This window comes from Akebia trifoliata, chromosome 3 (assembly GCF_017979445.1).
Source record: "Akebia trifoliata isolate Shusen 1 chromosome 3, ASM1797944v1, whole genome shotgun sequence".
NCBI lineage: Eukaryota > Viridiplantae > Streptophyta > Magnoliopsida > Ranunculales > Lardizabalaceae > Akebia > Akebia trifoliata.
In genome coordinates this window covers 6,337,343-6,363,346 of record NC_141377.1, presented here as the reverse complement: position 1 = coordinate 6,363,346, position 26,004 = coordinate 6,337,343, and the positions used below count along the sequence as shown (strand labels likewise).

Below are 26,004 nucleotides of genomic sequence, written 5' to 3'. Positions count from 1 at the left end.
AATGTTTCGTAACTATCATCGATTATTATTGCCATCAGGTAGAGAGAACAAAACTCGCTCTCTTTTTTTGTTTTTCCCACTTTCTCTCTTCAAAATATTTCAAAGTAAAGAACCCTAGCCCAGAGTGTTTTGAAAGGATTCTGATTCTGTAAAATAATAGTTGGGAGAGGATTACGAGCCAGAGTGCATTGAAGTTACTCTAATAGTGTCACATTAAACATTGAAAATTAAGAAATTATTTGGTATAATCATTATATTATTGATTATAAAATCAATAATAAACTATGGGTCTCATTTTTTTTCTTTTTATGTTTGGTAATGTATACATAATCAATTATTTGATAATCATAGAATAAATTTTCAATTTTTTTTAAGTATTTATATTCATTTCCCCTCTCCTTCTCCCACCAACTTTCATCCTAAGTTATTAATTTATTTTGCTTATTGTGGTTATCTCACCCTTCAAGTGAGACGAATCTCACGGTCACACACACTGCCCCCTTAGAAAGTCCTAAGTGTAGCTGGTTAAGTTGAGGGTCAATCAGACCCTGGAGGGTATCCCCAAGGAATTCAATACTTTTTGAGGTTTTGAACACTTGACCTATCCTTCCTGAGGAGTTTATCAAGGCTCGACTTGCCATTAAGCCAACCTCTTGGAGTTGACTTTGATCCTAATATGAAGGACCATCAATGAATCATATCATACTTAAATCCTAGTCTCCATGTACTGTTTTAGTGCCTCGACCAGTAGGCTTGTAGTACTTATGGTTATGCTTACTTGAAAATTATAATCAAATTTTTTTTTTTTTTTTTTTAAGTGTTCATGGGACTTTAATTACTAAACTTTAGAAAGTTGGGATGCTTCATCTTTTTATATTGGTTGCACGATTTAATAGTGTTCCTATTTATTTTCCAGTTAATAACATTATGTTTCCTTATTGTCGGGCGAAAATATTTGGCTTCTACAACCAGTTTTAGAGGTTGACAAGTAAGACCGCCAAGTCCATCCTTCCAAGTGAGGAAAAGGTAACAAATCTCAAGGATTTATTGTACAAATCTCAAGGTCTTTTTGACGGTGGATAAGACTTAGTAAGGTCTCTTTTCCTCATTATCTTAATAAGGAAAGGGTTTCTCTTTCCAAAATAATTGGCACTTTTAGTTAAAATTGAATGCCTAAATCGTAATCACTTAAAAATAACATGGATATTCTTAAAAACCACTGAAATCGATTGGAACCATTCTTAAAAACCATTTACTATGATCGATTAGCTCAAACTCATTTGATCCCGTTCTGATTTAGCCAAGTCCAATCGAGTTCCACCAAGTTTGGAAACCATGGTTAAACAAGTTCTTTAGTAATTTTTGAGAACAATTAGAGATTCCTAACAATATGTAGCAATTTCTTCCTATTTATGTAAAATAAGGTAGCATTTGGAAAGGAATTTCGGAGCCTACTTCTTTCTTCTTAGAGTAACTCCAACGCAAATAGCCATACTGATGACTAGGCATAATTGGTAGGCATTTTTTTATGGAGGGTTATTTTGCTTATTCAGGGTTTTTGCATTTCAACCATACTAGCCAAAACGGTTGTCCACAAATATTTTAATATTTTTTTTAATTCTACACAATTCATCTATGGTAAAATGGTTCTTGACTATCATTGTTTTTTACTGCCAATAGGTAGAGAGAGAGACAATCTCACTCTCTTATTTTACCTCTTCCTCTTTCTCTCTCTCCAAAAAATTTCAATAGGGCTCTCTAGATACAAAATGCGTTGGAATCCCTTCTTGAGGCTCTGGATCTGCAAAACGACAGTTGGGAAGGGATGCCTAGCCTGAATGTGTTGGAGTTGCTCTTAGTATTCAAAAGCATATTCCGTCTCAATTTATTGTTTGACAAATGCTTTGTTTCCTTATTTTATAATCATGATTCCCCCTCTTTCTATAAAAGAGTGATGTAGCGGTGCGTGAGATAAATCACGATAATGAAAGAGGAAGAAGATCATCGTCTTCAACCAGTAAGATTACTAGAATGCACAAGAGAAAAATGTCTAAAACCTTTTTTAAAAAATTAAAATTTATTTATTGATGATTGTTCTAGTCATCCTAGTACACTCTTCCAAAGAAAAAATAAAGAAATCCTACTACAATTAGAAATACTACCAAAACTAATAAAGAACTACTACTAGAATTATTAGTACTACTAAAACTAGAAATACTACTATTCATGGCAGTAGACTCCTAAAACAAATTTAAATCCTACAACTACTGAAATTCTTATTGTAATTAAACTTTAATCCTTATTCTAATCAAACTCTAATTTGTATTATAATAAAAAATCTTCCTTTGACTTGCATAAATGTTCTACATTAGTGAGAAGTGAAAAATGGACAAAAGAGACAAGTGGTTAAAACCTAGTTTTGGTTTTTCTGTTTTACCCCTTCTTTAAAAATAAAATATAAATAAAGGATTTTTCAAAAAAGGCTAAGTTGAGGATGAAAATGATGGATTAAAGATAACACGAATAAATAAAAAGAAATTTCCAGGTAAAAGTACTTGAAAACAACATATTTTGAAAGAATAAAACAAGGGTTTTTTTTTCTTCTTTTGTTAGAGATTGAAGATGAGGATATTTAGTTCATTTAGCACTAGTCTATATGTTAATTAGTACACATAAACACAAAAAAGTGCATTCATAAAAATTGTTTGGGTTCTTGTCCAAACAAAAAACCATGAAGCAACTATCAAAATTGCTCTTTAGCCGTGTATTATTGTAACATTCACGGCAACGCAACTAAACAAAGCAATTAGACAAATCACACCACCATTTTCATGCATCTCATTTACCAATTACGCACCAACTATCTGAGTCATCAAAATAAAATTGATCACTTATCATACTTACATTTACACTTTGTTCGGGTTGAGAGAAATGGAGAGAAGAGAAGCACATCTCTCCACCATGTTTGGAATGACAATAGAGAATTTGGGATGACTTCAAAATTTTAAAATGTCTTAAAAGAGATTTAAGGACAGCGTTGGAATTATAAAATATTTCAAAAGAATTTCTCTCCAAATCTCTCCAGTTTTGGAAAGAAAGAAAACTACCATTTTTTCTCCTCGTCTCGTCAATTCTTTTATCTTCTCTCCCCACTTGACAATCCAAGCCCTTGTTAGCAATTTGGAATACATATCTAACTCGATAAGTGAAAAAACCAAGTTCTATTCAATTTTAGATTTCAAATATCCGATCTAAAATTCAGTCAAAAATTCGATAAATGGAAAATATGCGACATATACTTCATATGAGTATTATCCGTTATATTTCAAAATTTTGAAAACCAAAAATCCAAACATATGATAGTGATGTTAATAGTGGTGATGATGATGAACTCGGTGTGATGTTAATGGTGATGCTGGTGATAATAAGGACATTAAGGTTATTGTTTCATTAATTTTTAAAAGAAGACAAAAATCAATGGACAAATCATCAATTTGAAAAATTAAGATGTAATCTCAAATAAATATAGAGGGTCATGTCATTATTTTTTTTAAGATAAAAGGGATATTTGCCGTGTAAAAATGTGAATTCTTCCAAAATTTTGAAGCATGACCAATTCAAATTCGACTTGTTTCACACATCACAACTTACAAGTTTACACTTTGCAACATATAAGAAGTTATAATAGCATTTTTTTTTTTTCCACTGAAATTTCTAAAAAGTCGTAAAATTTGTAAAAATCGTGTTTTACTCTTTTCAAACTTACAATCCATGAATTATTCAGAATAGTTCAATAATCCGGCGAATTATACTTTCATTGAAAAAAATGAAAAATTCGCAAATTTTTCACGAATTAACAAGAGATTGCTAACAAGGATCCAAACACGAGAAAAGGAGAAAAACTCATTTATTTTCTCTTCTCTTCCCTCCATTTCTCTCAATCCAAACATGGAGTTAAAGAGATTGCTCTAGCTGAAGATCATCAAGTAGATTGACTGAGCCAACACAGTCAGTCTAAATAGTATTCTTTTGAATAGATAAAACAAAAATTCAAGGGAAGAGAATGATCACAATCCATTGTCAGAAAATTTTGTATGATGTGTTAAGCAGGAAAAAAGGGTGCCTTGCACCATCAGATGCTATTCATTTTACAAGTTCAATACGTAGGGCCTGCATCACATGACACCATCAACTCTACTTGGCACATTGGCAAGGTAGAAAAATATAGAGAAGGTAGAAAAATGGCGGAAAGAATAAAGGTGAATTGTGTAACTCTTTTAGGGCTACTTTGTGTCCTTTTATATCAATTTTAGAATCAAAGGTCTTCATGTTGTTTACATGTTCAGTGTTTTAAGATGGAAACTGTTGTGTGGAAGCATAACAAAAGTAAAGTAAAGAAGAAAAACGAAAACACAAGAACACAATATTTACATGGTTCAGCAAATTGCCTACGTCCACGGAAGAGAGGGAGAAAAATCCACTATCAATAATAAAGATTACAGACTCTCTGTCCTCTGCCGCAAGGAACCTCACAAAGCAAATTACTAATAGGGGATTAATGGGGGTGACACTTTGAAGTGTGTCATCCCCAACCCTCTCCTATTCAAACAACAACTGAATAAAGATCATAACATTCTAAGGTAGCAAAATGACACGAAGAAGGATGGAACTTGTGCTAGAGAACAACCTCCAGTAGCATTGGTCGTAGATTGCAGAAGAAGGGCTGAAGGAAGTCAAGACTTGGGTCTTCCTTTGTCTCTTTTAGGAGCTTCAACTTGACTATTTTTTCTAACTAGGGTTATAATCGACTTTTGTTGAACAAGCACAAACCATCTCAGCCTACTTTCTCTTAGTTTGGTGATGGTGATGACAATAACAATATTAGGAAAAAACAGTACAGTTTGCAGGATCCTAAACATTTAAATGAATTAAAAATTATAGCAATGGAGTTGGGACTTCTAGAAAAACAAAAAAGTGAACTTCAATAAGATGTCCCGTCACTGAACATGTTTCATATGGAAAATGCTTAACATCCAAGGAACATGGAAAAAAATAAATAAACTAGGCATAAAAAGAGCAAAGATAAAACTCCTAAGGAAATAAGTGAGGTAAACTACAACATGTAGTCTGGATAATTGACATATTTTATATTGCAAATTCTTAGATCTAAGGAACACAGCAAAGAATAAATAAACTAGGATAATGACATGAAGACCAGAAGGCCAAACAAATCGTTTTATGGTGACAGGCACCAGACAAGAAAGATGGAATAGAGATTTCAGTGTCCAAGAGGTATAGTCCTTAGAACTTCAAGACCTGAAGAGGGTTATAAATTCCAAGCAAATAACAATGTTGAGAGCATTCCAGAATGAAGAAAAGTAAAGAAACGGCGAACCAAGAACAATCCCAGCCCCAATGATGTAGGTAATGAAATTTTTGACCAATCAAACCTTCTTAGAAGTAGGAAGACCAATGCATAAAATAGAAAATGTGGATACACAATCAACCACCATACACTGATATACAAGTAACTGTATAAAACAGCAATAATGCAGCAGAAGCAGCAGTTGACCCATAACTTGTGCCCATGGCATTTAGTACACTAGTTAGTTGGACGAGTAAATCTATCTTGGCATTTTTGTTCTTCTAGTGTAAGGTGTCTAAAGAGTTTAGGAGAGTGTTTTTTTATGATTCTTGTGAGGAGGTGGGAATGGGTTTGTAATATTTTTTTTTGCTAGGCAAGCAAGGGTTAGTGGTTAGGAAGAAGGTGGGATCAACGAGTTCTGAACCTAGGCAGGGGCGGAGCCAGGATTTTCTTGTAGTGGGGGCAAACTATAGTTAATGGTAATTTGGAGAGAAAATTCAAAAGTTTTATATTAGAGGTTGAAGAAAAGGGTATTAAGGTCATTTCCAATTAGACTATAAGAGAAGGCCCAATTAAAGGGGCAATATCATCTTCAAAAATTTGTGCGTTTGTGTGTGTTGCGCCGGGGGGGGGGGGGGGGGGGGGGGGGGGGGAGGTGCAGGCAAAAAACAGGGGTATCTCAAATTAAAGGAACAAAACTAGGGAAACAAAAAAAATGTGTGGGTCAATTGCCACCAATGGCTCCTTACTAGCTCCCCTCTGAACCTAGGTCGTGGGATCAACACTTCACACACGTTTGTAATATCGCTTTGCCTTGCTATAGTGTGTTTTTAGTATTTTCATGTCTTTTGTAATTCTGTTGGGTAGATCAGCTCAATTGCCCATTTTTTTCTTTTAATATATCTTTATCTTTTTACCGATCAAAAATAAATAAATCAATGTACAAGCATAAAATAATCCACATAATTTTGCCCATTACAAATCTCAACACATTTACTCATTAAATTGTAAACCAATTCAAGAACTTTCAAGCATCCCTTAAAGCTTCAACTCAAACAAATGTCTAAACATCATAATTAATATACAAAAGGTTCTATAATAGATGAAATGATGAGACTCTTTATTTAGAAAGTAAGACTATCCATCATATCAAAATCAGAAAAATATTCCTTCTTAAATAAACAAGCAGAGCACAGTTTTAACCACACAATCTAGTTTAAAAACACAGAAACCAAACCTCCAAATCAGAAAATAATATCCTCATCCTTCTTTGCCGCCTCTGACAACAAGTCATGAGCCGCATTTATCGAAATTCCTTTCTGCAACGAAACTTTCTCTGCAACCTGATCCTCTGCAAACCCCTGAGCCGCTGCAAGCTGTCTCTCCAGTTCCCTCTTTTTGTACCCTTGTATCTTCTTCAACCTAAAAAAATCCTCTCTTTCAAGCTCATCCAACTCCGCCTTAATATAACTAAGAGTATTCTCCAACCTCGGCTTCACAACATTCTCCAAAGCATTAACCCTACGATTTGTAGTCTTTATCGCCTCGTCTAGAGTCAAGAACGACGTCTGAAGTGAAGCAAGCTCTACAAGAACTTCAATTGCTTTCACATAAGCCGCACGACAGAGTTGGACCTGTTGACCTCCTCGAGCCAATCCTGTAAGGGAATTCTTAGTATCACCTTCAGTGAAGTAATCAAACTTGGGGAGCTTTACACCTGCAACGTTCTCTGTGCGTGATCGAACTCTTAGAGAAGCGGTTTGGACATTTTCGAGGACAATGTGCTTGATGTTCTCGCCAGCTACGTACTTAGCTTCGGTTAGAGCAAAGGAGGAATTTTTCATGATCTCACCCATCGATTCCTTCGTAGCAACGATCTTCTTCAGAATCTGACGAAATTGAGAAGTTAAAGCGTCACTTTTCTTCTTGAGGAGAGCGTGACCTCGAGTTGCGCCAACCAGTCGAGCTTTCACGACCGCAAGCGTCGTAACGGTGGGAACCACATTTAAGCGCTGAGTTTGACCAGACATCTTGATCTAAATTCCCAAAAAAATTATCTTTTTTGCTGAAGATCTGATTAAAGATGAGAAGTTTATTAAATTATTGATTATAAAGCTAATTTCTGGAAATTTTAATGGATTCAACAAATGTGTTATAGAAATTTTACAAAATTTACAAAGATCAGAACCCTAGAAAGCTAAAAAGCTAGGGTTGAATGAGATCTGAAACGCTACAGTCATCGATGCTGTAAAATCTAGATCTTAAAGAGATTGGTGGAAGATTGAGACTGAAAGATCAGAGAAACTTACAGATTATAGAAGTATCGATCGCATCAGAGGACGAAGTACTCTCGAAATCGAATGGGTTTTCGCCTGAAAATAGAAGAGAAAAAGCTGCGTGAAGATCCAAAGAAATTGGTCAGAAGCGTATAATGCACTCGTGAGATTTGCTCTTGTTAGGTCCATTGATCGATTGGGAGCAAGCCAGCGCATGATGCGAGTCATCTCGGTCTCGGATTGTAGAGGTGGTTAATGTGATTGATTCACCCGAGATCCGAAGTGACTCGGACGAGTAGACCAATTTTGCTTCTATTTGTTTTTTCATTGACTTAAAAATAGGGCTTAAAATAAATCGATTTTGTGTTTTTTTTTTTTTTAATTTAAAATTTTCCATTAATGTAAAAGTAGGGCTTAAAATGTCAGATTTTATTCGAAATCCGAGTGATCCGAATTTAGAGGGTATGATTCTTTTAATTATATATGAATTAAGAAATGGGTCGGATATGAGTTGATGTACCTTGACCCTAGTTAAATTTGGGTTAGATACGGATTCATCCTTATATCTGCCTAGATCTAAATGATACATCACTTTGTAAGTTATATTTTACATTTTTCAAAGTATTTTTTTACAAGTAATGTATTAGGCACAGTGGCTAAGGCCTCTCTCAATAAATGAAGAGATCTTGAGTCACATCTTTAATGATTTTTATTGAAATAATCTTGAACAATTCGAAATTATTTAATTGGACCGACCCAAATCAATTAATTTGGTCATGAAGGGTCAGATCCAAATATGGGCTTGGTAAAAAGAATAGATCGAATGTGATTTTAGCTAGTCAGATCCAAATATGGATATGCTCATATCCATCCTAAACCCGACTAATTTTAAGCCTACATAAAAGTAAGGTATAAAAACAAAATTTTGTAACGAAGCATCTACAAAAACACCTTATAATAAGAAGACTAATGATAAATTGACATATGCTAAAATGTACGAGCTGATGACACGGTTGACGTGGCAAGTGCATAGAATCATAAATATTTTTTTCCTTGTGTATCCCAAAGAAAAAATCTATGGTTCTGTGCACTTGCCACGTCAACCACATACAGATCGCATATGTTTTAACATGTCAATTTATCACAATTCTAATAAGAAAGGAAATTAGTAAAATCCCTATAGAAATTGAATCGATCAAAATAAGATGACTCAAATTATGTGGGTGAGGGGAAACTAAGGCTGTGTTTGGATTGAGAGAAGTGGGGATAAGAGAAACTCATTAAGAGAAGATAAGAAAAATTCAATTTCTTTCTACGATGTTTGGATTGACAAGAAAGAACTTAAGACAACTTTGGAATTTTAAAATTTGGAATTTTAAAATACCTAAAAAAGAAATCTAGGGGTAAAGTTGGAATTAGAAAATATTTTAAAAAGGGTTTCTCTCCCATTTCTCTCCCTTTCTGTCCACTTTTGAAGAGAAAGAAAACTCATATATTTTTCTCTCCAATTCTTTTCTCTTCTCTCTCCACTTTACAATCCAAAAAAGAGAAATGGAGAGAAACTCATTTATTTTCTCTTCTCTTCTCTCCATTTCTCTCAATCCAAACACAGCCTAAGGCAAGCTGAGTCTCGAACGAGGTAATTTCTTTTTATCCTTGTGCAATAAATGTTTTCTAAGAATGCTATTGAGATTTAAATATTGACAAAAATATAATCCTATAAATATATGTAGATATGAAATGTTCATTATTGAACCTCAATAATACGTGGTTTAGAGTCGCCACCATTCTTTTTTAAAAATGAATGTGAATGGACATTCGAATTATTTTTTTAAGAAAATAATTTTTCATAGCATTATAGTAACTCATGTTCATAAAAAAAATATGGTCTACCTAAAATCTAGGTAAGGGGACTTGGTTAGAAAATGGGGAAAATGTTAAGCCCCTCATTCTCTTTACTTAGGGTGATTATCTTTTTAAGCTTAATCATTTTGAATATTTAACAAAACAACAAAAATTAATGAGATGCATAAAATGGGTGTATATACATGGTGGATATGTACCTCTTTGAAAGAAGATTGAATGTTAGTGTTGACATGGGGAATATCCTATGTAAGAAGATATTCCATGGAGTCATCACCTTTTACATGAATTGGAATATTAGTTTAAGATTTTAGAGAGATTACATAGATGAAATTCTCTTAGATCCACAATCTTGATGCATGCTTGACTAGAAACTTAATGTTTCAACCCTACCAAGAGAGTTATACACTTTTTCATCATAACAAAGCATGTGTGATGTGTGTGTGTATAGTGTACATTATGATGCATGAGAGATAAGTAGGTTAAAAAGGCTTCAACCTATATCATTTCGGCCAAACCTCATTAAATATTTCATGCCCAAGGTTGAGGTTCAACCTATTCGAGATGAAGGACGATTCTCCATTATATCTTAAGGGTTTTCTAAAAAGAAAAACAAATAGGGATAAAAGAAAAAAATGCAAATACTTAAAATAAAACTAATCTTAACTTACCTTGTCCTTTGATAGTCTTGAATGAGATTTTACTGAGTAGAAGAACTTGAAATTAAGAGCTTTAACTAAGAATTGGAGGTAAAAAATGAGTGATGATTTTTGTTTAAAAGCTTGAAGGTTGAGAGATGTGGGTTTGAGTTGAGTAGGAATTTTTATAGAATTTAGGATTGAGAGATAGGGACTTGAGAGCATGGATTACTCATAGGAAATGAGATTATCTATAGAGTTTTTGAAGAACTTTTGAAGATAAAGTAGTCCAACCCTCAAAATAAAGAGAATGAACATAAGATTTTGGTTATTTCTTTTAAAAAATTTCATCTTTGAGAATAAAAGTGGAATTTATGAGATAATCCTAAAAATATTTTTGGTCTTTGATTTTTTTATTTTTACCAAAGACCAAAGTTTAACCTCACTTTTTGAGGAGAATATTCTTGGATTTTCTCTAAGAGAGTTGACTCTCCAATTAGATTAGAGTATTGGGCATTGGAACTTATGAGAGACCACCATGTGTCCTCTTTTAGGGGGAGGTATAAAATAATGGGCTTCACATTGGTTTTGGACTTAGAATGAGTTTGGCTTTGGATTTTGGTTTTGAGTTTAGGTTATAAGTTTAAGTTGGTTTAGATTTGGATATTTAGACTAAGTTTGAATGTAAACTTGGTATTTGGTTAGGATATGAATAATGAATTATTTAATAGAGAGTGAGTTTGAATTAGACAATGGATATGAAATTGGATCGATTCACAGGTTTAAAGGCCTGGGTTAGGGACATGGATAAGAAATTGGATTGAATTAGAGATAAGGCTTGGGCATGCAAAATAATATAAGATGATGCATATATGTATATATGCATGAAGAAGTATGTCGAATGGCAATTAGGATTTTAGACCTTTTATTGAAATCAACGTGAGATTTTTATAAATTCCCAATGGGTTCATACAATTTAGAGTGTCTATAATATCAAAATACTATTTTAAGGTGTGTTTGATTGTACATATAAAGTATGGTGGAAAATGTCATTTTTCATATGTTTGATTTTTGACATGGAAAATAATTTTTCACCCTCTCTAAAGAATCCTAAAAAGTGTAAATTTCATTTTTCCTACTTATACTCATGGGAAAAATGAAATTCATCTCTAATTTTCATCCCAAATCAAAACATTAATGTCCTTTCTTTTTCTTCTTCACCACCATCACGATAGTCATAATCAACACCTTTCCCGTCACCGACCATCTCTCTCTCTTCTTCTTCTTCTTCTTCTTCTTCTTCTTCTTTCCTCTGCCTCTACCACTGTCGTTGTTGCCTCTTCTTTTTCTTCTTCTTCTCTCCCCTCCCTGCTTCGTCTCCCGCCCCTCTCCACCCCATCTTTTTCTCTCTTCTTCTTCTACCTCAAAAATTTTTTTCAAATTTTCTCCAAACGCAATCAAACAATGAAAATTGATTTTTCAATCCTACCCATTTTCCACCACCATTTTTCCATTAATTTGTATCTTAAAAGACAAAATAATAAGGAATTTAAAATAAAAAAAATTCAAAGTTGTAGGGGATGGTAAGATGCAAGCATCCTCGCGAGGTTTTGGATGTTAACATTCTCATATATAAGGATTAGGTGACTCATGAAAAAAATACACGATCTCAATTTTAAACACGAAATCCACTGTCAAGATCCACATATATCTTGATAACATACAAATAATATTGATCATTGGATTTCATATTTTAACCATCGGGATCGTGTGCTTTTCCAAAATGAGATAATCTTGCCCATTGCTTAGTTACTTTTCAATCCACTCGTAGGCAACAGCTAGGTTAATCCTTTCTCTCCTACTTGCCATACCTCTTAATAACAAGCATTGATATATCTTTCTTGATTTTTTTTTTGATAAACTTCTCTGACTATTACTACTACTTATTTTTGCTGCTATCACACCAGCATTGCCACCTTGTAATAATAATCACTTTCTCATTGCAATAATTTCTGTTTAGGGACATTTTTTTCTTTTCAGACTTTCTGTTTAGATGGGAAAATGTTATTTGAGAGTACTTCCTATCTTTGTTTTCTTTGAGGACTCCTTGTTCTCTTATTTATAAAATTCACTTATAAAAGAACTAAATATATAAATAAGCACCTAAAGAATCAATGGCCAATTAGAATTAGGTCTAAGAGCATTCAAAAAACAAATTTTTTGAGAGGGGAGAAATTTTAGAACCATTGAAGAATCATTTTGGCAAAATATAGGGAGAATTTTTCTCAAAATGATGGGTAAGTAGTGGACGATAATTAAACCAAATGAAAGATAATTATATTACAGGATAACACATTCATACTTAAACCTGTAAGTCGACCTACCTAATCAACCTGACCTAATCCGATACAATCTAAATCGGGCAACCATGGTTTTACCAGAAAAGAGATGATTGAAGTCTAGCATGTAAAGTAGGAAAAAAAAAAAAACGACAAATCAAACAGAACATAAATGGCTGATTAATCAAATATTCACTGAAGCCCATCATGGCTGACAGTAATCAAGAAGGATAAACTTCCCACTTACCTAATGAAGGATACAAACAAAAGCTGTTTTTTTTTTTTTTTAATCTCAGGCGAGATATCGGTATAATTTTCTGTCGACTTTGTCCCTCTCCAAGAACTCCCGTTCAATAAGTGATTCGATCCGTTTTTTAATTACAACAGGGTTGGGCAAGAACCGTGACTGCAATTGCTTCGTCACTTCTGTTACAATGTTGTTGTGATCCAAGACTCGCCTTGACTTCATGATCCTCACGATCGCCGCCTCAATCTGGGGCTTTCTATCCTCCTCAACTCTCTGCCGAGTCTCCTGCTTCTCTGGCTCTGATTCCTTCTGTGCAACCACAGTCCCTATCTTCACCTTGTAAAACTTGCTCGTAAACTTTTCATTGAAGAAAAAGAAATCATCTTCCCCGATGTCCTTACTCATGGGTTCTTTCCGAAGAACATTCTTACCCTTCACACACGCCAAGGACTGCAGACACCTTTTTAAGTCCGAGGAGGGTATTTCCGTAGCTTGCTCAATCTCTCTATAGCTCAACCGATCAGCGTTGTTGAACAGCATTAGTATACACATCTGGTAAGTCGATACATTCAGTTCGTGCCTCTGACCCATCCCAAAGGTGACTTTTAGGTCAGCTGTGCCCATGTTTGTTTGCCAAGACAATCTCCTCCCAGTGTGAGTCCCAAGATAGTATGCTCGGAACTTCTCACATACACCGATGATCTCAGCAGGTAAATTGCAAGGTGCGCTTGGCTGAGTCGGCCAAGACCCCGTCGTAAGAACCTGGACAGCCAGGGTGGGACCGTCCCCAGTTTCGGTAACTTGGTTCGTGTAAAACCCTTGCATTGTATCCTGAGAAGTCTTCATGTCGGTGAACATGCCTTCCAATTTGGAAGTAAACTGATACCCGCATTCCGTCTTGAGTTTAACTATTAGACTTCTCTCCGCATCCTCAGAGACGGTTTTGCCAGATAAGAGCCGTTTTGCTAAATGTTGCTTGTAGTATTTCTCAAACACGTCCTTCTCTTGAAGGTAACGGAACAGCATCATTACCTTATCCAGGACAATCTCTACATCTTCCTCGCTCACCCCTTTCAGGCCCTTACGGAGCTTGTCATCCACAAACAATGAAATAAATTCGGGAGACCGAGGGTTCAAATTAATGAAATACTCAAAAGAGGAATTTAAAGCATTCTGGAACGTCTTGTCATTGTTAAACGCCAAGCAAATTATCTTATCATGTTTATCCCTTTCGTCCAAGAGCCGCTGCACAAAGTCCACAGGATCCCTTAACTTCTCGGGATCGGTGACTAATTGTTTACCAGTTTCGCGAATGTGAGAAGTCATCACATCTCTTATCATCAAGAGACCATCCGGGATACGACGGAACAAACTGTAAATCCTTCCCAAATCCTCATACTTGTCATCGACAAGCATGTTCACCAAACCCGAGTTCTCCATATGGACTAATCTCTGCATATGGTTCGCAATCATCTCTTTCTCCACCACGTTAGTTATCTTAGCTTCACTTTTGGAATCCAAGTAGTGGGAGACCCTTTCCATCTCTTCATTAAGTCGTCTCTCGGCCTTCTTCAGGTAATCCCCACAATCACAGCACTCAATGAACTGTTGAGACTCAACACTATAGAAATTGGCCGAGACTTCAAGGAAGGATTTCTCAAAGTCTTCTTGATAGACAGAAGAACCCAAATCCATTAACATCTTTATTATATTTCTCATCAAACCTCGGTTAATAACTTCTCCAGTACGTTCTCTGTAAACTAGTTCAAGGAGTGTATTTAGGAGCCTTGTCTGGATTTTGGTTGAGTGAATGATGTTGTCCCTCCAAAGATTCAGCCCAAGCTCATGAACAGGGGTTTTGTGAGTACTAGGAATGAAAGTCCTGTCCATGTACATCAATATGTCTCGGATCATTTGCAATGCCTTGTTATGGTCTGCCCATTTTCTGTTCAGCTCTTCTAGAAATAAACCTCCTTGAGCGTCCTCTATCGACTTCGATATTTCTTTCAGATGCGTTGTCATTGTTGTTACAAGTCCTGTGTACAGTTTGTCTCCAAATTTGTGCAGCACCATGTTATAAGCATTCCTGAATCCAAACCAAAAGCTTAAACATCAGAAACACAAATCTACTTAAGTATGAATTAAAAATTTAAATCTTCCATTAAGATAACAAAACTCGCAAAATAATGCGCAAGTCAAACCACAAACACTGCAAGAAATGCAAATATATATTAACATTAACTAGTAAAGATCATGAATGAGTGATAACAGAACCAAAGGCAGCAAAAACCACAACCAAGCACTCAAAACATCATATTGTTCAAAACTTCAAATGGTATTATTGTAAAAATGAATATATAACAGAATCAAAGATATTAACAAAAGAACAAAATAGCATCAAGTCAATGGCCTGATGAAGCATAAACACAATCCAACTTAGTTTTAAGAGTGAGAAAGAAAAATTCAATTCACAGTTACAAACAAAAGAATTTGAGAAGAATAATTGTCAAGTCTCTTTGTGAGAGTTTAGCAGGAATTTATATTAATAAAATAGTAAAAAGACAAAAGTGTCCTTACAAATCAGAAATAAATAAAAACTATATCTAAATAACAATTAGAGCTAAAATAACTAGATTATTTCCAATACTCCCCCTTAAGATGGAGCAAATATATCAACTAAACCCAACTTGACAAGATGAGAATTAGTGATAGACAGACCACCAAACTTCATAAGCATATCAGCAAACTGATTTGAAGAAGGTACGAAAACTGTCTAAAGATCACCAGATCAAACTTTCTTTCTGAGAAAGTGAATATCAACCTTAATATGCTTAGTTTTTTCATGAATAACCGAGTCAGAAGCCAGCATAATAACTGACTTGTTATCACTGAACAAAATAGAAAAACCAGAGACAGGAAATCCCAACTCTACCAGTAAAAAACGAAGCCAAGTTAGCTCACATATGCTAAGAGTCAAAGCACGAAACTCAGCTTCAACAAAAGAGCGAGAACCACATTTGTTTCTTACTTTTCCATGAGATAAGATTATCACTATAAAAAATACAGAAACCAGAGGTAGATCTCCTATTTGTGAGAGAACCAGCATAATCAGCATTTGTAAAATAAGACAAATGTGACTGAGCAGAGGAAGAGTAGAAAAGTCCAAGACCAGGATACGACTTCAGGTAGCAAAGGATACGATAAATGGCATAAAGGTGAGAAGTGCGCGGAATATGCATGAACTGACTGACCACACTAATTGTAAAAAACAAGTCCAATCTAGTATTAGTCAGATAAATCAGACGACCTACAAGTCTCTGATAAGAAGAAGGATCCAATAAAAGATCACCAGAGTCAACATTAAGACAATAATTCTAATCCATAGGTGAGGAAGCAAGACGACAACCAAGCATCCTAGTGTCCTGAAGAAGATCCAATGTGTAAATATTTATACTGAGATAGTAAAATATCACGGCGAGAATGAACCATTTCTATCCCCAAGAAATACTTGAGTGGACCCAAATCCTTAACCCCAAAAACACGATCCAATAGCGTCTTAACTTTGTCAATCCATTGTGCATCATCTCCAGTCACAATAATATCATCCACATAGACCAAAATAATGGTGCAACAATCATCCACTTATCGACGAACAAAACAAGTATGATCTAAGTGATATCTAGAAAACTCCATAAATAAAATAACCTCCAAAAATCGATGAAACCAGACTTACGGGAACTGTTTCACGTCATACAGAGATATAAGAAGGTTTCATACCTTACCAGAATACTCTCCCTGAAGACAAAATCCTGGAGAATCCATAAAAATAACCACAGTCAAATTACCATTCAGAAAAGCGTTCTTCACATCAAGTTGGTGAAATGACTAGGAGTTACACGCAACTAGAGAGATAAGAAATCGAATAGTAGAGAGTTTGACGACATAAACAAACGTGACACCAAAATTTTTCTTTGGAGTTTGTGTAAATCCCTTAACAACTAGGCGTGCCTTATACCGATCAACAATACCATCTGCAAGGTATTTCACTATGAAAACCCATTTACAACCAATGGTTCGATAAAAGAGTGACTAGCTCCCAAGTATTATTTTTCTACAAAATATACATCTAAATAGTCATAGCTTTAGTTCACTGAGAGTCTTGCAAAGCCTCTAATACAGACCAAGAAACTCGAATAGAATCAGTGACTACAAGGTAGCCCTGATAAGAGGGAAAGAAATCCTGATAAGAAACAAATTGAGCAATAGGATAATCAGTAACATACCCCCACTTACCTTTGCAGAAGCAATAGGTAAGTGAGAACCAGAAACAGACGGGATAAAAATAAGTATGTGAGGAGGTAGGAGATGATAAACCTGAATCCAAGGAAGAGGTTAGCAAGGATGTAGGGGGTGAGGCGACGAGAGTAAACCTTAAGCGTCGATAAAAATAGATAAAAAATAGGAGATAACAGCACTATAAAAGATGGGTCCTACAAAATAAGAGTACTGCAAAGTGGAAAACACATCAACTGACTTTTTCATCCAATTTTGTACGATTGGATATCTTGTCCTGAACAAAGCACATGCACATAAAGACTCGAGGTATAATAGGAAAAAGTATACTATCAGGTTGAAGGACATGAAGAGGCACTTGTCCCTCTAAGATACGACTAAGGACACGGTTAATAAGATAAGTCGTAGTGAGGACTGTCATATTCCAATATGCCTTAGAAACTTGCATTCCTCGGAGAAGACATCGAACAATGTTCATGAGATTGCAATTCTTATATTCCGCCACACTGTTCTGCTCAGGAGTATAAGGACAAGTCAACTGGTGAAGCATACTATACTCATGAAATTTGAAGCGAATCCCATCGGATATATATCCCCCCCCCCTCCATTATCAAATCGAAGAGATTTAACAATAATATTATACTGAGTTTGAATCATTTTAAGAAAATTAACAAAAATAGGAAATACCTCAGAACGAAAACGCATCAGATAAACTCAAGTACAACGAGAATAGTCATCAATAAATGTAACATAATATCTATGACCATTAAAAACAGTAATAAAAAAAGGCCCTCACACATCAGAATGAACTAAATCAAATATTTCACTAACTCGATGCATACTAGAAATATAAGAAGCACGTGTGTTTAGAAAGTTCACACAGAGCATTGAAATTTGGGCTCACTACATGCAATTTTTAAAGTAGGAAATAAATTATATAAGTGCTGAAAATTGGCATGTCCTAAACAAGCATGCAACAAATCTAGAGTCTAAAAAGAAAACGTGTGACTCCCAAAGGAAGGAAGCACAAAAGCCTGAACAGTAGTGGACTGAGATCCAAACAAGTACAACCTATCCCTCTCATACCCCTTGCCAAAAATCTTCGTTGAAGTCAGGTCCAAAATGCAATGAGTAAGGAAAAATGTAACTGAGCAATTTAGTGATCTACTACTCAGACATAAGATTAAGAGATAGATGAGGGACATGAAGTACAAAGTCTAATGAAATCTTAGAAGATAAAAGAATGGTGCCCTTGTTGTGGATAAGTGTAAGAGATCTACCAGCAAAGCGAACCTCCTTATTTATAAGTGGTAGAAAAAGTAGAAAAAATAAAATGACTAGATTCACCGATCATGTGATCAGACACCAGAATCAATAACACATGTCAGTGGAGCAGAACCAGACTAAGTGACATGGAAAGCAAATGATGTACCTAGAAACGTAGTAACTGAGGCCACTATTGAGGAGGAGTGAGTGTAAGCATGGATCTGATCACAAACAATAGTGGCAATCTGAGTCTGTAACTATTACAAATCAATTATATCAAATGAGGAAGGATGACCAATGAGAGGAATGGATGATGACTCCACTGTAACGACACGAGGACCAGACTATCCCAAAGATGAAGTGAATGAAAATCATGGTATTAGATGCGGATAGAGCTGAAGACAATGGACCTTCTCATGACCAGTCTTTCCACAATGACTGCAAGTAAGGTCATTCCCTTTATCACGACCATGACTCTCTGATCTCGAGATCTGAAAGTTGACGAAACTTGAGTTGACTGCTAGAGTCATCTGATTTGTAGCGGGAGCATAGAGAATACTAGGTGTCTAAGTTTGAGATGGAACAATACGACGACGCTGCTCATCACACTGTAAATGATAACAAATACCTCAAATAAAAGAAGTAAAGGAATAGTATTAAGGATCTGGGTCCGAAGAACTTCAAACTCAAGATGTAAACACATGAGAAACCGACATGCCTGCTGTTGAGAATCCTCTTAACAACAAACCTGGTTGTTTCTGCAGATAGTCCAACCATATACTCATAATGAGAGAGTTCCTCCCAATGGCACTAGAGAAACCCAAAATAATCAGCTACACTCTGTGCTCCTTAGGTAGTCTGGAAAATATCTCGATAAAGCTCATAAATCCTCGAGTCATTCCTAGCATGAGCATATGTCTGAGTGAAGACTAACCACAAAGATGGAACAATTTCATGATACATACATTGTATAGATCCGCTCCTCCATTGAATTAAATAGCCATCCAAGAATAATGCAGTTATCGATCTCCTATTGTTTAAATTTGGGATCAGTGAGGTGGTTTAGTAATGGTGCTCAAAAGCCATCATAATTTACCTCTATTACCCAAATAAAGTCACACAAACCGAGACCAAGAGTGAAAATTCAAACCATCTAATAGGGCATTAGTTATACACAAGACTGAGGAATTTGCCCCAAAATTTTGGATCGAAGGGAGATCTTTTGTAATAGTACTGTCGAGTAGCAGAAACAAGGACAAAAGAAACAATGACAACATATATGTTGCTGTCGTATATCACCAAAGAACCACCTAGCTACTGTCGCAAGGGTATCACAACCCCAACAAATCACCTAGTTGCTGTTGACAACAACAAACACAACCCCAAACTCTATCACAGGTCACAAGTAGGCCCCAAACATTGTTGACAACACTAGACACAGCTTCCACACTCTATCGCAGGTCATACAAGAGCCCCAAACTCACCAAACACAGTAACTACTACTAGGAGTTGTCGTGGGGAAGAAATCCACCAAACACAGCAACTACTGCTATTGTGGGGCAAAAATCTGATTACAGGAATTGTCGTGGGGCAAAAAGCCACCAAACAAAGCAACTGCTGTTGTCATGGGGCACAAATCTACTAATAGGGACTGTCAGCAACATAGAAATCTATCCAATTAAATTAACAAACCCTAGCGTATGTATAGTCACCAAGTCGGGCTTCAGGAATAAGTCGGCAAGGGAAAAAGTCGAAAAAACTAAAAAATCGGGAGAAAATCGGCAAAAAATCGAAATAGTGTTAAGATAATATTTTTTTTTTCTACTAAGTGATGTTATCATTTATATCATCAAGTCCTATTTTAAACTTAAGAATAATTAGTTTTTGAAAAAACCCTTTTAAAATAGCTTGTTCAAAAAAAAACAATCACATTTTTTGTTTAAATCGCGACTTTTTCAAAAAGTCATGATTAAATCGCGACTTTTTCAAGAAGTCGTGATTTAATCACCAGTCTTTAAAATCTCAATTTAAAAATGGTTTTTTTGAAAAAGTAGACGACTTTGGTGACTATGAGCGTAGGGTAGTATCACAACGCAGAAAAGTTATCACATCATGTGATTAAATTCTTATCGCAATATGCGATAAATGGAATAAGAAAAAGATAAATAAAAGACCACAGAAGGAGAAAAGGTCTAAGAAAGCCGCTCGAGGTTAGGGTTTAGTGAATAAAGAGAAGAAGAAGAGAGAAGGGAAACCAAGGAGGAGGACGAAGTTCCTTGGCTCTAATACCAAGAAGAATTTGAGAAGAATAATTGTCAAGTCTCTTTGTAAAAGCTTGGTAGGAATTTAAATTAATAAAATTGTAAAAACACAAGTGCCCTTACAAATCAGAAATAAATAAAAGTTAAATAAATGTTATATTTAAATAACAACTATAGCTAAAATAACTAGATTGTTTCCAATACAGACAACATATAAACAGAAGATGATGTCCTTGAATGAATGTGTGGGTCCCCAATACTTCAAAATGACCACCACATGGACACAGAGAATAAGGGAGACCATAGAAGTGAATGGAATTATCATAATCCCACAACATCCTCAGTAAACGAATATGCGAGATGAGGAAATCAAAGAAGCCCTACTTTGTATGGATGAAACAAAGGCTCCAAGCCACATGGCTTCAATGCCTCTTTCTTCCCGTAGACATGGAACATCATTATAGAGGACGTTCTAAAAGTTACAAAACACTTCTTTAGAAGGAGCAGAATTCAAAGGGAGATCAATACCTTAGCTATTACACTTGTTCCCAAGGTGGAGATGCCCAAGGATCACGGGGACTTCCCCCCAATTGCTTTTGCAATGTCGTCTATAAGATCATAGGAAAGGTATTAGCCAACAAGCTCAAACAAGTAGTCCACAAGGTGGTATCGTTCAATCAATCAGCATTTATCAAAGGGAGAAGGATAGGAGACAACATTATACTAGCCCATGAGCTTGTCAAGAATTACCATAGAAAAGAAGGGGGCTCCAAGAGGTGATCTGAAGGTGGACCTAAGCTTTAGGGGATTTTTTTTTTTTTGTGGTCAAAATGCCTCATCAACAAACACGTTGGAACTTGGGAGACCGAATGCCAATGAGTCGAAATCACTTCAATGGGTGGTCCATCACCAAGAATATCAAACAAGCAGCCTTTTGTTCATTCATTTACCATATGGCGGGAAAGAAGCTCGAGGATCTTCCCATTAGATTTCAGCCCAATGGATGTTGTCTTGCATAGAGTTAGTACCAACATTAAGATGAAATTCAAAGACAAACTTTCAGGTCGAGGATTCGAGTTACAATAAGGCCTTCTTGGACTCTTGGAGCATCGTATCTAGATCCCCCCATCCTGACCTATCGACTGCAGATGGATTACACCTGAAACAGGCCCTTGGATAATAAATGCAGATGGATCATTATCAGAAGATAGAGTTTGGAGCCATAATCCATGACTCAGAAGGGAATGTAGTTTCTTGTGTGGTCAGTTCTTTTTCTCCAGCTTCATTCCTTCACCATGAGCTGCAAAGCATCCAAGAAGGTTTGAAGGTAGCCCTCAGAACAGGATGTAACCACATCAAGGTAACGGCTGACTCCAAAACAGCTATCCATAGCATCCAAGGCGAATGGGCCTCCTTATGGGAGGAATGGAAAAATATCTTATAAATTAGGAGAATGCTTTGCAGTTTTTCATCTATTTCTTTTGTTCATGTGTACAGGGAAATAAATAGGGTAGCTTACAGGTTAGCCGCCAGGCCTAGTGTGGTAGGATTCAAAGAAATTCCCTTTCAGGATTTGTCTTCTGAATTTTGTAGAATCCTTGAGGAGGATAAAGAGGGCATTTTGCACCAAAGATTTTAGTTTCTGGTTGGGGTCATGCCTTAACCAATTAAATCTTCCCAAAAAAAAAACTAGCTCATACAGCCCTTGGATACTTTACCATCACTACAAGCATCTCAATAAACCAAATATTAGGCTATCTTCAACCATTAACTTATAAACTAGGTTCCATTGTTATTTACTTGTCTAAATAACAATAGATGGGAAAAGGTGCTCCATCTTTCCTAAGAGCTTTATATATTTCACAAGGGAAAAAAATCTTGAGCTGTTACCACAAACTTTCACTCTATTAAGACAGAGTTTTCCTTCCATGTAGAAATCCGAACCATCCATAGGACAGATGATGCTCTGGATTGACCATGTGCATAGAGCCCTTGATAGCCAGGAATTTTTAAATTAAAGAAAAAAAATAGAAAAAAAGTGAATTAAGATTCAATCTTATTGCCATGGCAGATGGCAATCTAATTCCTATTTGGTGAAGATACGGCTGACCATCCAAAACACCTAAATAGAGTTGAGAGGTTCATGTCTCTTAAAAGCAATCATCTCTCTTTAGTCAAGATCTGCCTTAAAGGGAGAACCAATGACCTTGATGTTTGACACTTAAACATAATTATAATACAATGGAAGAGGAACAAAAGTTTATGATTCACATATTGAGAGAACAGGTGATCATTCATCTGAAACACTTCACAATTTTATCTACCGTTATTTTCTTCTGCAAACAGATTACAAACCAGTCAGGAAAGAAAAATTTTCACTGAATCTTCCACAAGTTCAAAAGATTTGCCCCTACTCCAACCCAAACAATAGGAGACCAAATCACTAGGCAAGGTTTTATGGAATATATATAGTGATTGATTCTAGTACAATATCCTTATTGTTAAAGATCCAGCTGCCCATCCAAAGCACCCATATAGAATAGAGATTCATGACTCTTTGAACAAAAGCAATCATCTCTCTACAGTCAAACATACTCCTTAACGGAAGTAACAACCTCAGTCAACAGTTCATAATTCAAACAAATTGAAACAGGAACGAAAGTTTATGATTAATTTATTAGGAGAAGGGTGATTATTATCTGAAAGACTTCACAACTTTATCTCCTATTACTTTCTACACCAAACAGAACAAAAAACAGTCGGGAGAGATACGGATTGCTCCCCTTATCATCCACAAATTCAACAAATATGTCCTCCAACCCCAGCCCAAACAATGGGAGATCAAATCATTGGGGCAAGGTTTACAGAATTCATTCCCACTAAGCCCAACTAGAGAACCGTTACACGACCAAGCTTTAGCTTCAGCATCCATGTCAAGCCATTTGATACAAAGGCATTAGGAGAAAAAAAAACTACAAGTATATGCAAAACCAAATATTGAGGAAAAACAAATCCCCCAAAATGATCTATATTTCAGAAGCACTTCCAAATAGTTTCAAACTCCTCCCAAAACCAACTTATACAATTGCAAATGAACATGCATGGATCCACTGAAAATCAAGAGGTTAAGACTAACAGCTGCAATACCTCAAAGGATGAATATGGCCATGAAAATTGATTCCCAAGCAGTCACAAAATTCTCCAAATTTTTTCGAAAATTCATAAAATTCTTCGAATAGCCAATTAATCAGTGGATCGGCAATTCATTAACTAATCACTGAATATAGTAAAAAATTTACCCTTATATACAATTTTTTTTTCTTCAACATTCAAATCTTAGGGGTAAGATAGGGCTTTAAGGGAGGTTGAATATGATGGGTATTGGGAAGAAACCCAAAAACATCACTTGTAAAATCCCCGGATTTTTTATGAAACTTTGAGAAACTTAACCGAATTAACCAGATTGAACCCCTATCAATGAATTCAAGCAATCCAATAAAAACCTAATCCACTTATCATTAAAAAAATAAATTAAAACAATAATCATATAATCAAAAACATGCAACTGAAGATCTAACCAAATTATGTAATTTCTATCCCAAACAATAATAAACAACAACAACAACAACAACAACAAACATAAATCTACAAACAAGAAAATATACCTATAAAGTTCTTCGAAACTAAGACCGCTCGCATTATGATTGTAAATCTCATGGATTGCGTGCTCCAATATCTTCCATGTCTTATCTGCATATTTCGGATCGACAACAACGCGGTGCTTAAACGCCTCTATCTGAAAATTCCTCTTTTTCTGAGCACTCATCTTTCTCTTCTTCTGCAACAAATCAAACTACCCTAAAAACTACTAATATTCTAACAAATTTGATAGATAATTCCACTAATCAAAACTTGAATCGAAGAAATACTTTAAACCTCAAATCAAAACCACCAAAATTAGCTTGAATCTTAGAAACAAAACCTAAAACGGGATAAAAATCTTAACTTAACAACCAAAATAACAGCTTTTCGTCCCAAATCAGACGATCGAACGGGTCTAGATCGTAAAACAGATGTTGATGAAGAAACCACCTTGTTTCCTAGAATCAAAGAAGGAAAACCGCCTTAGATGATTTAAAGGTGACAAAAAGCGGTTTCAAAGGTGACGAAAAGTGGTTTTTGAGGTTGCAAAACCATAGATTTGGGTTTGTAGGTTGGTTTGAGGGAGAGGAAAAGCAGAGATCCTTAGACAGACGAAGGCCCTCAAATGTTGAATTTACGATTTCGGCAAAAAAGGAAAGTAAAATGAAAATTTCCATTTGATGGCACATTTGCAAATGTTCCCGGTAGGGATTTGGACCATAGATCGTCCCTCAACGAGATCAAAATGAGTGGTCAACTATATGTGGTCACCCAATCCAAAAAATAAAAATAAAAAAACTATATGTGGTCCAAAACGGTGTCAATAGTTTAGAGTATGTCTAGCGTTACTACCTTAGTAAGGTTTGAAATCTTACTAAGGATCCTTATAGCTCACCTTGTGGAATTTAAAAACATGACCCCATGCCACAAGACCGTTAGATTTTAATTTTAAATTTGGGAGAGGGATGGGAGTTTAGTAGTCGTCTATTTTCAAAATTTTGGATCAAGCACAAAAAATAAAAATAAAAAATTAACTTTATTTTCTTTTTATTTATGTTTTCTGTGAAATCTAGAGGGTTGAGGTGTTAGATTGTCAATTCGGTAATCTATTTGAGCTCAACTACCCTGAGTAGGATGTAAAATCGTACTAAATGAGTGAGGTAAGTATTTCTCTATAATTTACATTACTTTCTAATTTTCATTTATTGTCTGTCGATGTAATGGTCGATGCCACTAGACTTATCTCAGGGTGCCGATGGGTCTTTTTTGGCTTGGTTCCTAAGAAATTAGAACCATAAACATTGCATATTTTCTATTTCAATTTTAATTTTAAAATAAGGTGGAATCGAAATCATCAAGAATCCAAGGTATCTGTCGGTGTTGATTCTCAAGAATCGATGGAAAAATATTATTTTAAAATCATTATAAAAAAAATTCCTTCTAAAAATGTCATATTGTGTACAAAGTATCAACTTATTAATAATCCCACTAAAATTATGATTTAATGATTTTTTTTTTTTTAGAGACGTCCCATTTTAAGTTCTTGTATTTAGTTTATATGAAAAATTGAAGAATTTTATATGATATATGTTAATTTTAAAATATAGGAAAATATTGAATCGTGCATAACATAAAAATAAATCGGTTTGGGGTATCCACGAGTACCCATCAGATAAAACCTAATGGCTCGGGTTCCTTTCGATTTGGTCCCATATTAGACTCAATTCTAATCGATTCCAATAAAAAGATAATCGAAATCAAGATTTTCGATTTCAGTTATGGTTCGATTCCAGGTAAATGGGTACCCACTGACA

The 26,004-nt window shown here is 35.4% G+C and overlaps 2 protein-coding genes across 3 annotated transcripts; both read right to left on the bottom strand.

The window, feature by feature from the left end:
- Positions 1 to 6,403: 6,403 nt before the first annotated feature.
- LOC147405768 (V-type proton ATPase subunit D-like) lies at positions 6,404 to 7,834 on the bottom strand. Its single transcript, XM_086433611.1, has 2 exons — positions 7,675 to 7,834; positions 6,404 to 7,438 (listed from the first exon to the last, which is right to left on the bottom strand). Exon 2 carries the CDS (start codon positions 7,393 to 7,395, stop codon positions 6,610 to 6,612), a length of 786 nt encoding a protein of 261 aa, XP_086289737.1. The 5' UTR covers positions 7,396 to 7,438; positions 7,675 to 7,834; the 3' UTR covers positions 6,404 to 6,609.
- Positions 7,835 to 12,645: 4,811 nt separating this feature from the next.
- LOC147405767 (cullin-3A-like) lies at positions 12,646 to 24,924 on the bottom strand. 2 transcript variants are annotated; one of them, XM_086433609.1, is made up of 2 exons: positions 24,214 to 24,924; positions 12,646 to 14,814 (listed from the first exon to the last, which is right to left on the bottom strand). In XM_086433609.1, exons 1-2 carry the CDS (start codon positions 24,372 to 24,374, stop codon positions 12,774 to 12,776), a joined length of 2,202 nt encoding a protein of 733 aa, XP_086289735.1. In that variant the 5' UTR covers positions 24,375 to 24,924; the 3' UTR covers positions 12,646 to 12,773. The 2 variants fall into 2 exon arrangements, with proteins under 2 accessions (XP_086289735.1, XP_086289736.1); XM_086433610.1 differs by lacking the exon at positions 24,214 to 24,924 and adding an exon at positions 21,077 to 21,098.
- Positions 24,925 to 26,004: the final 1,080 nt, after the last annotated feature.